Here is a 16910-nt window from a genome sequence, read left to right as displayed (position 1 = left end):
GACAAAAAGAAAATCTTCTAAGCCATACAGAAAACAGAGCAAAATGAAAGATGTCCTTCCTTATCCCTAAGTGCTTTAAATGTAAATGGTTAAACTCTCCAATCAAAAACAGAGAGTGGTAGAATGGGTCAAAAAACAAACAAACAAAAAGACATGATGTCAATATATGCTGCCCACAGGAGATGAACTTTAGATTAAAAAAGACACAAATAGATTGAAAGTGAAAGGATGTTCCATGTAAATACTAACCAAAAGAGAAAATGGTGGCTATACTAATGTCCAACGAAACAGACTATAAGTCACAAGGGCTAGAATGTAGAAAACAACCCAAGTGTCTGCCAATGGATGAATGGATAAACAAAATGTATTGTGCGTGTGCATGTGTGTATACGTATAGATATACACACACACACACACACAGACACTAGGCCATTATATGTCCTTAAAAAGAGGAAATTCTGACACATGCTACAATGGGCATGAAGCTTGAGGACACTATGTTAAAGGAAGCCAGTCTCAAAAAGACAAATTACTATATGATTTCACTTAAATGAGGTAGTCAGAGTAGTCAAAATCATAGAGACAGAAAGGAGAATGGGGGCTGCTTGGGGCTGAGGGAAGTGGAATGGGACTTATTGTTTAATAGGCACAGAGCTTCCATTTTACAAAGATGACAAGAGTTCTGGGGCTGGATGGTGGTGATGGTTGTAAAACAATGTGAATGTTCTTTTTTAAAAATTTTTATTTATTTATTTGATAGACAGAGATCACAAGTAGGCCGAGAAGCAGGTAGAGAGAGAGAGGAGGAAGCAGGCTCCCTGCTGAACCGAGATCCTGGTGTGGGGCTTGATCCCAGGACCCTGAGATCATGACCTGAGCCGAAGACAGAGGCTTAACCACGGAGCCACCCAGGTGCCCCACAGTGTGAATGTTCTTAATGTCACTTAACAATACACTTAAAAATGGTTAGGATGGTAAATTTTATGGTACATGTATTTTGCCACAATTAAATAATCTTGTTAAGTGTGTAGTTCTAACAGTTTCGACAAATGTATACAGTCACGTAACCGCCATCTCAACCAAGATACTGTTACCATGTATTCTAAAATCCCATTTCTTCTCAAAAAACCCTGGCTTGACTCTACGGTTCTTTTCATCTCCATCCTTTTACTTCCCCAATCCTGGTATATGTGGCCTACACCCACTACCCCCTCTTCATTCTCCTGTCTTAACCCACTATGGTCTAGTTTCCACCATCGTCACTCCACAAGACTGTTCCTTTTCCCAAAGTAGAGTCATTACTCTATCAATGATCCTGCCAATGTCTCAGTGTACTCAATTTGAGTCCTTGCAATGATCTTGGACTCTTCCCTCTCCTTTATATGTCTTACATAGTACGTCACCAAAATCACTTGAACTTTTCTTCACATCTGTCCTATACTTTTCTTCACAGCTACTCTTATTTCAGACATTCATCTCAGACCTATGTTACTCCAAGAGCCTTTAATCCTTCCTTCAATCCATCCTGGGCCCTGTTTCCTGATTTATCAGCTGACGTAATTCATGTAAAGCACCTTAAAAACCATAAAGCAGTATATAGTTATAATGCAGTATATCCTTAAGATAGAAGGGTTTCAAGTCACTCCACCATTTAAGAATACACAATGGAGTCTCACTGTCTAAGGTATCAACTACTCTACCCAACAGTCCTGTAAGACAGAAGTTCTCAAACCTTCTCAGTTCGTGGCACCCTTTGTGTCTCAAGTTTTTCATGGCATCCTCAGGTCAAAAGCAATATGTACCAGTTCCAGTTACTAAACAGTTAGGTCCAAACAATTTAATATCGATTTGAGAAAATAATACATATAAATTGAAAAGGAAATTTTTATTTCATTCTTAAACAGCCACAATTACTACTGGGATGGATATGTGTGCATGCCTGTTGGGCAGTGTACCACTGCTCAAACCTTGGAATGAAACAACACGGCTTCCCTCACTTTTTCTTCAATGTTGACTTTCCTGTATTACTTTTTATCACAACAACCACTAAACACCCAGACTTGCAAAGATATGATATAATCAAAAGGAATGCAACAGATTTTGTTATCTGGCAATGGGGTGCTGCTGTAACAAATACCCACAAATGTGGAAGCAGCTTTAGATCTGAGCGGTAGGCAGAGGCTGGAAGAATTTGAGGACCCAGACCAAAATGGCCGAGACTATAACCTAGATTCTAGCTTGAGCAGATGGTTAGTAGAAATATGGATGTTAAACAGCCAGCCCCCTGGTGAGAGCTCAGAAGGAAGGAGGGGTGTGGTGGAGAAAATGCAAATTTCCTCAGAATACCTTCATCACCGGGAACCGACCTTAGCAGAATCACGGATGGTAAGATAGGTGTTGCTGCTGAAGGCCCAGGAGGAAATGAGGAACGTGCTACTGGGAAATTGGAGGGAACGTGATCCTTGTTACATCGCGGCAGAGAGCTCAGCAAAACTGTGTCCAACAGTTCTGTGGAAAGCAGAACTTGTAAATGATGACACTGGACATTTAGCTGAGGAGATTTCCAAGCAAAGTGTTGAAAGTGTGGCCTAGTGTCTTCTTGCTGCTTACATAAAAAGGTGGGGAGGAAACAAATATATTGAGAGAGAACTATTGGACAAAAAGGAACCAGGACTTCATGATTTTGGAAATCCTCAGCCTATCCAGACTGAAGAAGATGCTAAAATTGAGACATTCACTGTCAGGAAAGCCTGCTCTAGAGAAAAAGCCAAGGCTGTGTCTAGAAAACCTTTTGCTAATATCTCGGATCAAAAGGTCAGTGTATTCAGTCACACAAAAAGCTCTTTGAAAAGCTTAAAAATGTGACTCAGATCTTCACAGCCATCTCAGCAGAAGCCAAGAATAGAAATAGGATTATCTAGGAAAGACCAGTCAAGAGCTTCTTGTCTGACTGAACGAATATCCACGACATACGTGGGAGACCCACAAGGGAATTGAGGTTGGCATACTGGCACTCACACTGCCTCACTGGACTGAAGATCCGGATGGAGAGAGTATAACACTGAAAGAAGGCTGGTGGACCTCCAAAACTCTAGAGTCAGGAAACAGGCTGATGAGGCTCCTGAGCTGCACAGACATGCTCCCTTTCCTGAAAAAGTTAAGAGGACTCCGAGGGTGCAGCCATGAGCCCAGAGGGTAGAGCATGAGGTCTGCAGGACGAAGCTGCAAGCCCTAGATTTGTCGCAGGACTTAAAATTCAATGGAATTAGTTTGGCTGGACTTTGAAGTGGCTTGAGACTGGTGGCTCCGTTTTCCTTCCATTTTCCTCCCTGTTTGAACTGGAATATTCGTAACTGGTATCCTATACCTGTATCACCATTATATTTTAGAGTGAAATACAAAAATAAAGGACACAGCTGCAGAGGGAGAGGAATTTTGCCCCAGGATGCCTCAGACCCACACCTGATTTAGATGATGAGATTTGGGGATTGTGAGCTGCTGACATTAAGATGAGGGTTTAGACTTGAGTTGCTGTAACAGTTGAGAGTTTGGGGATGTTGGGATGGGGCAAATATATTCTGCAGGTGAGGTATAAGTGAATCTTTGGAGGCCGGGGAGCAGGCTGTGGTAAGTGGAATGACGGTCCTCCAAAGACGCCTATGTCCTAGTCCCGGGAACCTGTGACTGTATCAGGTTACCTGGCAAAGGGGAATTAAGGTTGCAGATGGAATTAAGGTTACTTACTTACCAGTTGACCTTAAAAGAGGGAGATTATCCTGAATTATCCAGTGTAATCACAAGGGGCCTTAAAAGGAGAAGAGTGAAGGGGAAGAGTCAGAAGCAGAGGAGCAGATGTGATAACAGATAGAAGCAAGTCATCGGAGAGATGTGATGTGAGAGGGACTCCACCCACCACTGATGGCTCTGAAGATGCAGGAAGAGGGCCACATACAGGCCAAGGAATGCCAGTCCTCTCGAAGTTGGAAACGGCAAGGGAATGGATTCTCCCCTTGAGTCCCCAGGAAGGAATGCAGCCCTGCTAACACCTTAAGTTTAGCCTAGTGAGATTTGCGTTGAACTTCTAAACTACAGAACTCGAAGACAATAAATGAGCATTGTCTTAAGCGGCGAAGTGAGTAGTGATTTGTTCTAGCAGAAAGAGGAAACAACTTCTAGGATTTATAGGCAGAAGTCAAGTATCACTGTAGTTCCCTCAAAAATTTCAAATATCCTATGAATCCTCTGTGACTTCTTTAGGTGCAGCTTGACGCGTTGTTTGGGAACTGTGGCTCTAGGACAGGGCTCAGCATACAGCCTGTAGGCCAAATTCAGGCCATTGCCTGCTTTTGTAAAAAAACAAAAACAAAAACAAAAACAAAACACTGTACTGGACACAGTTCATTCCTTTACTTCTTGTCTAGCGCTGCTTTTATAGGACAGCAGAACTGAGCAATTGTGACAGAGACCGTATGGCCCGCAAACCCTCAAATACTTATTTCCTGGCCCTTCACAGGAAAAGGATGTCAACTCCTGCTCTAGGAAGACGGCCCTACTCTATCTAGTAGACTCTATTTTCCTTCCCTCTAGCTGTCTCCTCTTAGCCCCACTCCCTATACTCTCAGCATTCTAAGTTCCTGTCATTTCTTTAGATCATGCTATTGCCCCATCCTGGAATTTCCTTCCTCCTGTTTCTAAGTCCTATATCCTTTCAGACAAATCTCAAATCACACCTTCCACCTAAAACGTTCCCTATCTGCTCTATCAGGGCATTTTTTTCCCATTACCATATTAGGTTTTGGCTGATGACATGGCCATTTTATTGCTCTCCAAATTGTTTCATGTATGTGACAATTAATTTTTTTTAATTTTTATTTTTTAAATTTCTTTTCAGTGTTCCAGAATTTATTGTTTATGCACCACACCCAGTGCTTCATGCAATTCGTGCCCTTCACAATACCCACCACCAGGCTCACCCAACCTCCCATCCCCGACAATTCATCACTATAAATTGACTGTAAGCTCCTCAAAGACAGCAACCATGTCTTGAATTTCTGTGGAAAATTCCACAAAGCCCAGCCACTGTGCCATGCACCGGGGAGGTTCTCAGTGGTGTTCATTTCTTTCTTAAGCTGAAATTCATTCTAAAAATGTTGTCAGTTTGAGCCGTGGTAGTTGCAACTGAAATCTGATATCCACAACTATTAAGAGTGATATTACAGTTGATTTATTTGTAGACATTCCAGCACTGTGATGACTGGTATCTCTTTTAGCATTTGCAGGTTTTTTTATTTATAATTATTCTTTAGTATTATCACAGAACTAGTCTCTATTCAAATATCCTCAAATGTCATGCATTTGCAGTTTTGGTATCTATAATACTCTTAGGATGAATTTCTGATAGCAGACAGCTTTCTCTAATCCCCTTCTCAAAGTCCCCTAATTTTTTTTTAACTAAACACCTTTTCTTTTATATAAAATACAGTAAAAAAGAATCATGATGCCAGAACTGGAATAAAAGTAATGCAAATGTATTATCCTCAAAAGACTGTATATAGCATAGTACACTAGTTTCCCGTTTTTAATAAAATGTGTAGCAGATATTAAGCTACTTGAGGCAAAAATCCTAGATGTTTATAGCCAAATAAACCTACTGTCTATAGACTATCTCTGTTTGAATCCCCTGCAACCACCTCAAGCTCATCATGCTAAAATGAAACATCACAAGCCAAGGTCTAATATCTCTAAAATTTTAAAAGTAGATGGGGGTGTGTGACAGAGAGGATATAAAAGAATGTTAAGTGATGTTTGGTATCTAATATTTGGATGTCACAAATCTTAACTATTTGGTTAATCAATAGAAATTCACTGTTCCTTTCACTCAAGAGAAATAGAATGACTTAGCTCTGAGACTTGTCAAACTGATGTCATTTCTAAACTTTCACCCTCAAGAGTCAAGTTCTACTCAAAGATCCCTGTTCTGGACCAGACTCACATTCAAAAGGCCATTTTACTTAAATGGAGGGCAGGTAGTTACCATACCCACTGAGTAGCCCTAGAGATCAAGAACCAATTGCCCTGAATTAATTTAGGGTTACCATCCAAACAACTGTCTCTTTTTCAAGCACTAAACCTAAAATTCCTATGGTTTCTGACAAATTGAGGCAGAAGAGTGAACTAATTTTGTTACATTTTTTTTGTGTGTGTGTATGCCAAAAGAGATTTGGGGAAATACTTTCCCTCCACTCTAAAATTTGCTACTGAGGCTTCAAGGAGAGCAGCACCAAATGTCCTCATACCTTCTCTCTCCTTATTCCCAGAACACCACTTGCCCCTTCATGCTTATTCTTCCTGGTCCTTAGAATGTCCTTGCCCCATTTGTCCACCTAGCCAACTCCAATTTCTCCCTCAAGTTTAAGCTCAAATAGGATCTGCTTTGTGATGAGTGACTCCTTTAGGTGTATTTAAAGGCTCTTCCCATTTTGCATATATCCTCCATTGAAGCAATTATTTTATAGGTTATGTGAGTTTCTTATTTGCATATATCTCATCCCATTTGTTCACAGACATCAAGGATTCTTACCTTTCATTCTTCTGTCCCTAGTACCTAGCACATAGGAGATATCTCATACTTGATGAAAAAGGAATGAATGACCCATCCCTCCCGAAAAATTTACAACAAACTATTTTATCCTGGCTTTATTGATTCCTTTTTTTGTCTTCTAAAAATATCCTTGCTGCTTCAGCCTCAACATCAAGTTCCTTTCTGATTCTTTTCTTGTCTCACCTATGAAATCTAGATGCATCTATGAAAACACACATCTTCCCCGCTGCTTTCCTCTCAATCTGTTCACTGGCTTCAAGAAACTCTTTGGAACAAATTTCAAACTGCGGCTTTTTTCCCCCCAACATATTCAATACCTGCAGATCCTTTCATCCCTTTTCATTAAGATCAATCCCAACTCTTTGTTTCACTACAAGTATTTTAGGAAATGACTCCCATATTCTCTCTGTACTTTTTAAAGGTAAGGTTTATCTCTAGTGGGCTCTCTCTATCAGGTATCAGTAAGCTTTAATTGAAAAGTCAAATCATTTTATCTCTAATCTTGGAAGAGAGATTTGAAGGAGTTCACAGTTAACTCATCTTGCTGGCTTTTAGAGATGATTTTAGAGGTTTCAGAGAATAGAAGAGAATTTTATCTGGAGAAACTATCAAAAACATGTCAGGCTGGGAGTGACTCACCGGTACTCTTTGGTGTACTCAAAGTCTTGTTTGTTGTAGGCGGGTTTTAAGAAATTGCACTCGATGACTCCAATTACTCCCACACCTTCTCCATGAGTTGGCTTCGAAAAAAATATTAATTTCAACACTTACATTACTTTTGATGGTCTGGAGACATTTCCTTTTGATTTGAGGCAGTAATAGAAAGGTTACATAACATTCAAAGGCAAGGAAAGTACAGCAACATCTAGAGAAATACTCAGAATGTACTTCAACAAACTGCAAGTATTAAACCGAACTGGCACCTTCGACCAATTCTAAGGCAAAGATTTTCAAACTATGATCCATAGAATCTCCAAGATTTTCCAGGGATTAATTGCCATCTCTGCTTAATACACACTACTTCTACCTTCATCCGTTTTATATTATGGGATGGCCATAAGATTTCTTTGAACAAAGAATGACAATGCTAAAAAACAGAACAAAACAAAACAAAACAAAATCAAGGCCACGTACTACTGTTCTAGGGAATGGAAACCAAACTTCACGTGAAAAACGATTTTAAGGATGCTGCGGGAACATGACACTCTATTAAAAGAAGTAATTTTTATATACATAGGTTACCAAACAGTTACTAAAGGGAGTCTGACCTGCAGTGGTTTTTAATGGGAAGTTGATACAAGAGATTTTTGGATTTACAAAGTCAGGGTGTAATTAGACTGGCATACAAATGTGAGTTGCACATATAAAGATGATAGAACAAGGAAAAGCAGCACAGGCTGTAAACTAGCTGTCCTGAGTCTTCTATAACTTTGTCCTACTGTGTAATACAAAGTGTTTTATCATTCTTCATGCTTTAGAAATCTTACCTGTAAAACAGGAATGAATAGGATACTTGTGGATATTACTACTTTAAATTGCCAATAAAACATTAAAGATGATATTTACACAGTTCAGTTTTTAAAGTATTTTCACATACTTTATCCCATTTAAGTCTCTCAACCCTGTAAGCTGTAGTATAGGCAAAGCAGGAACAATTACTGTTTTTTCTATTTTACGGGGAAGGAAAGGGATCCTCAGAGAAATTAAACAATGAAGTGAAAGTTATACAGCTTGTACATGGAAAAGTCAGAACTCGAAACCTGGTCATTAACAACTAAATTTTATGCTTCTTCTCCTATGCTTTACAGTCTCCCAATAATTAGAAAGAGCTACCTTAAACACTAATAAACTGATACACACTGTGAAGTTGCTGGTGTTCTAATACTATCTCTTCTCTATGGCTACCTAGAAAATGCACTGAGTAAAGCTCCTGGATTGATCAACATCTGTAAAGAATGAGAAGTAGAAACAGCTTTTCAACAAAACACAGCTCACTAGTAACACAGAGTTCCAGGATCAGATTTACCAACTATCATTAAGATGGGAGTAAAAGCCATTCATGAGTCTATTCCGTTTGCAAATTTTAAATCCTCTTCCTCTTTTCAGCCTTTTATGGCAAAGAAACATTAACTACTCACCTTCACCTGGCATCCCACCTTCTCAAAAGACTTTATGAGTCGGTTGTTATGATACATCATCATTCCAAACTGGTTATTATTCTTGCAAGAGAACCCAAAAGTTATTTTCACCTGCTTATTCTGAGAAGAAAATCATTAAGGAGACAAATGCCAGGGGATTTAACAGACAACATTCTGTACTATGCTATAACAAAAAATACCAATACCATGGGACAGAAATCGGTATGACCTTTCTAGGGGACATTAAAAAATATGTAGAGTAGTTTTAAAAATATTCTTAATCTGTGACCAAGTAATTCTCTTTCCAGGAATTTATCCTAGAGAAACAGTCAGGAAAGCCCATAAAGGTTAATGAGTTAGAGATTTATCAATTAGTTATGACAGAAAAACAAATAATTCAAATGTCTGACAATGAGGGAATGACTAAAAAAATATTGGTATAGTCAGATGGTCTATTATCTACCTCTTAAAATTGTGTCCTTGAAAAATATTTGGGACCATTAGGAAATGTTCAGAACATAACAATGATCATTATCTAAAAATATGTATATATAAATACATGCATAGAAAAGAGTGTAGGAAAATACATCAAAATACCATCAGTGGTTTGAAATTCATTAACAATCACAAAACATTCCTTAACCTTTGCTAAGTTGCTCAGTTTGCTGTTGCATAAGACAAGAGTCATAACTAGTACAACACAAATCCACACAATTCCAGCTGATGCTTGAACAGCATGGGTTTGAACTGCACAGATCTACCTGCGCATGGATGTTTTTCAATAAATACATCAGAAAAGATTTTAGAGATTTGTGACAACTTTTAAAGACTCACAAACAAACTGTGTAGCCCAGAAGTACCAAATAAAATAATAAAAAGTTATTATTCTAAGAATGCAGTATTTAGTATCATACAAAATGTATGCCAACTGCCTATGGTATCAGTTAAGGCCTCCAACCACCGGTAGGCTATCAGTAGTTAAGATTTTGGGGAGTCAAAAGTTATACCAGATTTCGACTGTGTAGGGGGTAGGTGCCCTAACCACCCCTGCCCCCGCACTGTTCAAGAATCAACTGTATAAGCAATAAGGTAAGCCCTACTAATCATACAAAACACAATGAAAGCAAAAGCACCAAGAACAAAAATCAGTTTTAGAGTTAAAAGGACAATGAATCGTCCTGTTGCAATATGTCTCATGAGAAGTGAACAAGCTTGGATAGATGAAATAGAGTGAATTATGATATGTAAAAAATGAATATAATGTGTTTTTAGCAAGTCCTATTTGATTTAAAAAGCAAGGTAAGAGAGGGAGAAAGACAGGGGGAGACAGAGAAACTGAAATTTTCATTAAAACAAATATAAAGAAATCCTCACATCCAAATGAGTTAAAAATTATTTGTTACTGACTCAAAAAATGATCTCCATTGTCCCCTCTACATAATAAGCTACTTGCATCAAATCCATGTAACAAATGTGTCAGGTATGATACAAAGGCATCATACAAGTGGGTACATAACACAGTAATGTTTGGCTCAGAAAATATGTTCTGGGCTCCAGAAGTTCCAATCAAACCTCAGATAAGACCCTATTCCAATGAAAAAGCAGGACAAACTCCCCAAAACAGACAAACCAAAACTCTATACCATAAAATCAACATTTTTAGAGATATGACAAATTCTTCTGTTGCAGGCTTTTAAAATCCTAAATCATGGTGGGAGCACATTGGGGTAGGAGGTTCCCTACCCCAAATTAGTATAAGGAAAAAGGACAAGAAGACAAAAGAGGACTTTGATAACTGAGGAATAAGTAAGTCAACATCAGTGATCTCCTCCCTCAGTGACCTTGGGGGAAATTTTATCAGGAGTTTCATTTCACTCATACCTATAGTGAATTTGTTTAACCCTAATTCTAGTAGGGGAAGGTAACTAGTCTTATAGGAAGGAGGGTTGAAGTATGTATCAAATGCACTGCTGTTGAAAAAAAAATGGGGTGCCTGGGGGGCTCAGTCTGTTAAGCCTCTGACTTGTGATTTCAGCCCAGCCATGAATCTCACGCGTGATGAGACTGAGCGTGCTTGGGGAATTCCTGCTCAGCAGGGAGTTTGCTTGAGATTCTCTCTCTCCTTCTCTCCCCCACCCACCATGTGTGCATCTCTCTCTCTCTCAAACAAATAAATCTTTAAAAAATAAAGAAGAAAACAAAAACAACCCCAAATCGGAATCATCTGGCACCCTCCACCCCCAGCCCAAGATAAACCAAGACTTAGTTATGGTTCCAACCAATCCCAGGAGTATGACCTTTCAATAGTCAATAGGAAATTTCCTGATCAGCACTATGTACACGATAAAAAACCTGCTGTTCCTTCTCCCACAAAAAGAAGCCAGCCGGGCCTAAAAGAATCCTTTCTTTTCTTTTGCTACCAACTTTTTGTCCCACTCTATAAATACTTTTCATTTTGCACAGCTTCTGGGAACATCTCTTAATTGCTAGATGGGATACTGCCCTAATCACTAATCACTTAATAAAGCCAATTATATCTTCAAATTTACTCAGGAGAATTTTGTTTTTGAACAGTGCATAGGAGTTGCTCTGATAGAAACCCACAAAAGAAAGAAGCTGGAGGCAGAAATGTGGTATCCCCTGAAACAGCAGTTAGAAAGCACTTCTTTAAAACCGGCTCTGTGAAACCTAGGACACTCAGATCCTAGCCTACATACAGTGATATTACAACTAATTTACCTACACATGTAACAAAGCTAGCTCTGGATTTGTTAACATGGACTTTTATAGTAGAGAATTTATGTGTTCCCAAAACAGGAGAAAATCAATTGACCTAGGAGTAAGGACTTACACAGCTTTTTAAAAAGGGAACAACAATTTCTCATTTTTGGTCGAGGAAGAAGGACAAAGCAAACTAGATAATGCCTTTGATAAAGCAAAATCGAGTGTGAACATGTTTCTTGGGCCAGGAGCTGTGCTTAATTACTAGAAAATAAAGTATAAAAGCAGCTCTTCACAACCACTTAGGAGATCCCCCCCTTTCAAAGACTTTATTTTGCCCCAAAAGCCATCAACAGAGAGGGACCTCACTTCCATAGTACAACTTAAGATTTTTCTCAAGCGTCTGAAATCCATTCTCACTGCAATGGGGATAGAAGTGAAAATCAGTAATTACTCCTTTGAGTGGCTGCCATTATGACAAGTACCAGGAAATCCATGTCAAACCTGATGAAGGTTTACCTCACCTTAGAAAATCAACCTTTGATTTCCACTCTCCTAACTTCCATCAATGTAAGTCTGGACTTGTTACAACAACAATCATACCATGCCCAAAAGATTAACAAGTTCTAGTCCATATTTGCTTATTTCAATCAATGTAATATGTAACAAAATTCCAGTACAAACCAAACAGCGTGGATCATTCCTTATTGCAGAGGTTCTCAAACCTGGCTATTCATTAGAATTAGATGACAATTTAAAAATAAATACGTCCTATTAAAAAAAGAGATTTCAGAATCTACTGAAACAGAAGCTCCAAAATTTCAGGAGCTAACAATTTCCAAGTGATTTCTGATGAAACTGATACATCAACTGGCTTTGAGAAATATTTTCAACAACAAGAAAGAAATACCTTCTCAAAGAATATACAGTAGGGACGCCTGGGTGGCTTAGTCAGTTAAGCATCCAGCTCTTGATTTCGCTTCAGGTCATGATCTCAGGATCGTGAGATGGAGCCCCATGTTGGGTTCCATGTGGAGCCTGCTTAAGGTTCTCTTTTTCCCTCTCCCTCTGCCCCTCCTCCCTGTTCTCTCTCTCTCTCTAAAAAGAAAAATAGAACATACTGTAATAGGGTTTGTATTATAACACACATTTTTCAATTGGAAAAAAGAAAGTTTTTTGTTTCCCTATGCCAACTTAGAAATCTAATCCTGGAATGAAGAGGTCAGCTTCATGTAGTTGTAAGGATACTGTGAAGGTAGGTTTATATAAATCATATCCTACATGGGCCAGGCTCTTGGCAATCATCTGGGTGGTCACCTTCTTTTGACGTAGAAAAATTTTCATTCGTGGCTTCATATACAGAATGCCACAAAATGCCTATGAAACAGTGAAGGGAAAATTATTATATGACATTGTCAGTTCTATTGACATTCTCATAAAACACTATTAGTGACTGAGATCTATTCCAGGCAAAGATCTGGCTTAGTTTCTATACCTTGTTATGTCAACAACTGCATGAATGTGCTAGTGACTACATCAGCTCTAGCAGAGACAGTGGAAAGGAATGCTAGAAGAGGGCTAAAAGTTTGTCATCTTTATCTAACTAAAGTGAGACCTTGTTCTACAATATTTTCATAGTACAAGACATCTTACCTCTCATTGTTGAAGAAAAATCACTCTTACTCACCCGTAAAGAATACTCTGTTTCTGGCAGCTCACAGGTAACGCCACCAGTCTCTTTTTCTTCTGTGCCAAAGTCTGATACCAGGATGTCATACTGATCTGTATCAAAGTCCAACTCAGACTTTCCATCTTTATTTCTGGGTAAAAGAGACAAGTACCAATCTAACAAATACTGGCTCCAAAGGACAAAAATGCACTAGGAACCCAAGAGAAAAGAAACAATATGAGCCAAAACTCAAACACCTATTTCTTTCCCTGACTATCAGTGCAAAGGAACTAAAAATTACTTGGTTTGAAGATCACACAATATTTAGAGGTATTCCCAGTCTAAACAAATTGACTATGTTTCATAGAAGTAGTGATGCCAGTACAGAAGAAAAGGAGAAAAAAAGGGGAAGGTGGAAATATCTGATCCGATAAATGGATGTCAGCTACCCTCACGATGGGATCTTAAAATAGATCCCAACTTTCTGGGTATTGCTGGGTAGGTCATTCAGCAACATCTTCTCCAACTGAATAAATAGAGGAATGAATCAAAACCTCTTCTGATTTCAGCAATGGTATAAGGACTAATGAAATATCAAGATTCCCCAGATCTAATCCTATTTCTTCTAGGGGAAAAAAGGTTGCTATAGAAATAGCATATATCTGCTAGTCCTCTGGAATATCATTTTCGAATTATCATTTAACTATAAAAGTACTTATATTCCTTTCGTAAGGGTCTTTCTTCTTCTCATAGTCTTTTTGGGCCACTTAGCTCTGATCCACTCCAAGACTCTGCATTAGATCACTAACAACTGTCAGGGTAAGAAGGCAAGACCCATCTTTGTTCCTGGGAAAAACGCAAAACAAATGATGGGCTATAGAGAAAACATATATATCAGTTCCCCAAGTTTGTTCCATGGAATCATAGTTCCCCCAAATACTCTTAAATAAGAAAGAAGTAATAAGGGTTGTATGACTGAATAAAATTGAGAAATAATTCCTGGCCCTCAGGGCCACCTCAAGCTCTATCGATAGCATCCCCCCCTCCCCACCCACACACACTCCAGGCTCCAAAGGCTCAGAGCTGTGGTGTTGAAAATGTAGCTCCTTCTTCAGGGCTGGACCAGAGCCATTATGGTCTATATGAAGCCCACCTCACTATAATAGTATATTCTGAAATTTCCAGGATATTCCTGATTCTTGCTACCTCACTCCACTCTCACATACTCTGAGGAGGTTTCCTGTCCTCCCTGTTCCTCACCATTCACCATTCAAGGAAAAGGGGTCTGGAGAAACTATTTTTTTTTGAAACTGGGAAATACCACATTCTATATTGCTCTCTTAAACATTTTCAATGCAGATCGAAATAACATTAGCATATGAAAGCCTCTGAGAAGTCCTGCAATAAAGTAACATGGTAAATTTTGTTTAAGCCAGTTTCCTCTGTTATTTGACCATGAAAACTTTTATTCACATAACACCTAATACCATATAACTTAAAAACGATGTACAAAGAAAAAATTCTGCCTAATATGTCTGAGTCACTGGAAACACCACAGGAAAATGATCCTTTATAATATAAATTACATTACTTGAGATTTTTCCCAGTAGGACACAGAAGGATCTAAATTACCAATGTGTAAAACAAAAAACAAACAAAAAAACCACCTTATGTTCTTCTTTTTAACTCAAAGTACTCTGTATAAACCAGCAAAGTTTTTATATCATTTTACCCAGCTAAGAAATGAGGCAAAATACTTCACCTAAGGAGAAAAAGAATGAATATATCTGATACCCTGTTCTACTAAAGACACTGTTATCTCCTCTTTTATATAAAAGGTCTCTAGATTTTTGTGGACACTGTTAAAGGTATTCCACTTGACAGAAGATTAAACAAATGATGACATATCCTGGAGTATTTCTAGATGGTTTTATTAGTTCTAAATGTATGATGTGAAGCCAGCCTCATTACAGTGCAAATTTATGTGCTTCAAAGATTTTCACACTTCTAATCTAGCTACTCTGAAAGCACAACTAAGAAGTCCTTATTTTAAAGATCATGTTGTGCTTTGTTATTCTAATTTGTTTTTCTCATACTTCATCTCCATTGTCAAATATGTAAAATAACTATCATTATCTTATCTCCATGAATATAAGATATTCATAATGGATTCTGAAGATCTTAGAATAATGTCAAACTGTCTTGATTATTTGAGGCAACAGCCTCAGGATACGCATGTCTCTATTTTTTCAAGCTCCACATTTTACCAGTAAGAACCACTTTCTCAAATGGGAGCTGTGGTTCCAAGGAAATTAAGGAAAGCTATGAAGTGAGACACAAATACGTATCAAATTTATCCACTCTGCTTTTCTTAAGAGATTTCTGAAAATGTCCTTCATCGTACTACTTCTGCTTACTTGACTCTATCATCCTTGAGATACTATACCTGCGGATGTTCCAAATGAGAACACGAGTGCCTTTTTTGCCTGGGATGGCATCAAACTGGGAAAGCAGGTCATTTTCACTGTTGAAAATTGAATAGTTCAAGATGGCTTCTAGGCTGGGCAAGGAATCCTCAGTAATAATCATTTTTTGTAAAACCAAATGCAGTCAAAGAAAAATTAATATCTTAAGAGGATGCTATCAATTAGTAAGATCTGCCTTTTGGGTTGTATCTTTAGACAAAATATAGACACACAGTCAGAAGCACGGGCAGTATTGCTACAGAAGGAAAGGGGGAAAATGGAGAAAGGCTGCAGGGACAAAACACCAAAGTCAGTTACCCCTGTAGACTACAGCTTCAAAGATACAGTGTAAACAAAGGCTATTTAAGAAACAGATCAAAGGCTGAATTTTTAGCCTCTTTGGAAGCAATGAGTTCAAACCTGGCTGCTGTGCTGCTTTGGTTAAGACAACCTGTGGTCTAACAGAAACAACAGCTTGTCTTAGGTGTAGGGAAACAAGCCATTCTTCCATCAGATAAGCTCGTGAATAGTATGTATTTCAAAACAATGGACATTTCAATACAATAAAAAACACATCTAAGCTTCTGTCAATGGTACATTTATTTTTAAAAGTATTTCATATGGTGAAATTCCAGGTAAATTTAAGACCCTTGAATAACTCTTTAAATATGAAAACTTTTGATACCAGGATTTGATCTAAAGACAAGAGCTTTCTATTATAATAGTCCTATCAGGCCCATTTTAACCAACATTCACCATTTCCAGAAAGGATATTATTTTGCTGGTTGAATGGAACAATTGGTACAATAACTGCCTGGGCCTGGACACATTCCAGATAGGTCTGTGACAGGAGTCCAACAGTGAGAGTTCCCCCATTCTTGGTGAAGACGAGAGCATCCTTTCCTAGCCGCATGGAACCTGACTTGAAACCATTACCAAAGACCCCGATGGGACACTGGCTCTTCTTTATTACTTTATCTGTAAAGCCAAAGCTGTAATTAAACAAGAAAAAAAGAAATCAGAAAAAAAAAAAGAAACCAGAAAAGTAAAAAGCATCCTAAGACAGGCTGACAGGCAGAATGGCTTATGAATAAAACACACTTATAAAAAGTCACTCCTTTTTTTCCTTTTGGTACCTCTGGGCAAAACTATTAAGCGAAAACCGTAGGAAATTACTATGATGTAATGGCCCGGATTCTCCTATGTAGCTGGTGTGTGTACACACAGTCTTGACACAAATGTCAAGATGGCCTCTTCTTGCTGTCTAACAGAACTGGAGGAGGCGGTGGGCAGCTGCCTTTCTTATCTAGATACAA

At 38.5% G+C, this 16910-nt stretch overlaps 1 protein-coding gene across 4 annotated transcripts in view; it reads right to left on the bottom strand.

The window, feature by feature from the left end:
• MORC4 (MORC family CW-type zinc finger 4) overlaps positions 1-16910 on the bottom strand; it is a 51549-nt gene that overhangs the window by 23216 nt on the left and 11423 nt on the right. For 3 of the 4 annotated variants that reach the window (XM_044234267.1, XM_044234266.1, XM_044234268.1), the window contains 6 exons: positions 16369-16586; positions 15576-15723; positions 13148-13280; positions 12709-12837; positions 8740-8859; positions 7241-7341 (listed from right to left, as the gene is read on the bottom strand). In XM_044234267.1, the coding sequence (XP_044090202.1) occupies positions 7241-7341; positions 8740-8859; positions 12709-12837; positions 13148-13280; positions 15576-15723; positions 16369-16586 (849 nt within the window). The remainder of the gene's footprint in view (positions 1-7240; positions 7342-8739; positions 8860-12708; positions 12838-13147; positions 13281-15575; positions 15724-16368; positions 16587-16910) is intronic. The other variant, XM_044234269.1, reaches the window with a different exon arrangement.

This window comes from Neovison vison, chromosome X (assembly GCF_020171115.1).
Source record: "Neovison vison isolate M4711 chromosome X, ASM_NN_V1, whole genome shotgun sequence".
Lineage (NCBI taxonomy): Eukaryota > Metazoa > Chordata > Mammalia > Carnivora > Mustelidae > Neogale > Neogale vison.
Note: the sequence above shows the minus strand (reverse complement) of the source record. Positions and strands in the feature narration are given on the sequence as shown.